This window comes from Propithecus coquereli, unplaced genomic scaffold (genome assembly GCF_000956105.1).
Source record: "Propithecus coquereli isolate 6110/MARCELLA unplaced genomic scaffold, Pcoq_1.0 Scaffold238, whole genome shotgun sequence".
Classification (NCBI taxonomy): domain Eukaryota; kingdom Metazoa; phylum Chordata; class Mammalia; order Primates; family Indriidae; genus Propithecus; species Propithecus coquereli.
Window position 1 is genome coordinate 4,307,235 of NW_012147930.1, and position 2,367 is coordinate 4,309,601.

At 57.8% G+C, this 2,367-nt stretch overlaps 1 protein-coding gene across 1 annotated transcript in view; it reads right to left on the reverse strand.

The window, feature by feature from the left end:
* The window catches only part of XKR5 (XK, Kell blood group complex subunit-related family, member 5), a 15,929-nt gene extending 15,236 nt beyond the window's left edge, over positions 1-693 (reverse strand). Inside the window, exon 1 of the mRNA XM_012645870.1 lies at positions 636-693. Within this exon, the coding sequence (XP_012501324.1) occupies positions 636-693 (58 nt within the window). The remainder of the gene's footprint in view (positions 1-635) is intronic.
* Between the last annotated feature and the right edge of the window lie 1,674 nt (positions 694-2,367).

Sequence of the window (2,367 nt, forward strand, 5' to 3'; positions counted from 1 at the left end):
GGGATCTCGATACAGGAGCCTCATTAAGGTCCCCTCCCCTTCCTCAGGGACCCGGCCCAGGAAGACACGCGCCTCCCCAGGGAGCCCGGCGGAAGTGGGCGGAGACACCCCCTCCGGCACCGAAAGGGTTACACATTCAAACGAGGACGGCGCGAACGCCGGGGCCATCTTGCGGCGCCTCGGCCGGCCGGGTCCTAAACCCCGAGGCCGCGTGTGTGCGGAGCCCTGTCCCCCTCCTCCCGCCACCCCTCCTGCCAGCCGCGGAGTCCCCCTGGGCGGCCAGGGGCCGGGGGAGAGAAGGCGCAGCCAGAACCGCACTCAGCGCATCCCGCAGCCACAACGCTTTGCAAAACTGCTGCTGGAGGGAGGGGCGGGGTCGTGCATTCGTTGGGGGGAGCCACGCATCAGCGGGGATATCATGCAGGGGTCGGGGGAAGTCACCCATCCGCGGGGGTCGTGCATCTGTGGGGGGGAGCCAGGCATCCACGAGGGATCGTGCAGGGGCGGGGAGAAGTCACGCATCCGCGGGGGTCGTGCATCCGTGGACATCCGCGGGGGACTGGGAGGGCAGGCGTGGGGGGGGAGGTTGGAGGGTGGCTCGGCCCGCGTCCAGCCTCTGGCGGCGCCGCACTCACGCGCGCTCTGCTCGGCCGCCTGCAGCGGGGCCGAGAGCCCCAGGAGCCCCGCGTGCATCCTCCGCGCCGCCGCCGCCTGCGCCCGCCCCTTCCCCTGCCCGCGCCCCGCGCCGGGGAGGCTTCCGGCCCGAGACCCGACCGCGGGGGGCATCGCGGCCTGAGCTGGGCGCGCGTGTGTGGTTCTGGTTTATCCAAGTTCCTCGCGGGGGAGGGAGGACCGGGTCTCTGGCTCCTGGGGGCCGGGGAGAGAGTGGGGGAGAGGGAGTCCCGCTCAGGTCGGGCCCCCTAATATGGGCAGGAGCGAGTTCCGCGCCGATCCCTGACCGCGTAACCGCCGGGAAAGCACTTGGTGGTGTGTGAGCGGTTAGTCGGGAGATGTTTAAACTGTTCCCGCCTCTGGGGCGGCGGAAAACAAGTCTGGTCAGCCACTTGTCAGAGCGAGTGTGCCTCTCTCTACGTGGAGCTGGATTAGAACCTTTACTTGGGTGTTTTTGAAATCTTACGATTATGTGGCCAGGAAAACAGCGAGCGTGGGGCCTGGCATCTGGTCTGCATCTCACCCACAAACCCACCCGAGTCTGTACTCACGAAAGCTTTTTCCAGATGTGCTGGAAGCTTCATCAAGATCCCTATGTGCAAGAAATAAATTTGCATATTGGAAAGCCTTCTCTTAGGAGATGCACATTTATATGCTATGTATATGAAAAATTATTCCGACATTTGTTCAAACGGTCAGGCAGACTATGCAGAACCATGGCCCTATATAGCTGCAGGGACCACTGCAGTGGGGTTTTGCCGTCGGGGAGGGAGATTGGGCTCAACTCCCAATACAACAAGGAAAGGGGGGGTTTACAGCCCAGGCATGGGGTGCAGGACCTGAGGATGGAAAATTTCTAGGAGGAGGTATGAGGCAGGAGGGGGATTCTGGCTCACCTGGACAAGGTGATCAAACATCACCCTGGTATGATGGGTGAGGAATTTTTTCAGATACTGAGGGTGACACCCAGGTGGGGAGTTCTGGTTAAAGTGACTTGGCAGGATTCTTGCTAAAACTAGACTCTAAGGCAGAGACCAGAGACCCAAGGTTGAGCCTCGTTGAGCAGAAAGCTCAGAGGAGGCTGACTAGGGTTTGGTCCAGGAGAGACTGTCCCACATATTATCTGTCCGTGTGGTTTTCTTTGTACGGAAGGAACGGTGTTTAGTGATGGACGAAGCTGGGGGTCTTTGGGTCTTTGACTCCAGAAGCAGGCAGTTAGCCAACGCTCTTCCTTTCCAGAGGTCCTTCCTGAGCCCCGGGCATTGCCACTTTCTGTAGAATCTCACTGCATTGATCGCTATGTGTTTAATTAGGTGGTGCGCCCCCTCCTTTCCTACAAAATCCCTGCATTAGAAACATCTGTAGTTGCGGAATTTACCATCTTGAAGAAAAAAGAGTTCGGGGATCCAGGTGAACCTAATAAAGCAAGCAAACCTATAAAACTCTTCAGGTTGATTTCCCTCTGTTAAAATAAAACCAGAGTCCGACGGCTTTGGTTCTTTCCTATGGTTTCAATGTGATTCTTATAAATGACTTTATTTCCTTGAAGATAATGTTTAACCTGATAGGCTCCCCCTCCCCGCCAGTTTTGCTTTTCAACTCGTTTTTGATTATTATTATTATTATTTTGAGACGGGGTCTCACTCTGTTGCCTGGGCTAGAGTGCAGTGGCATCATCATAGCTCACTGCAACCT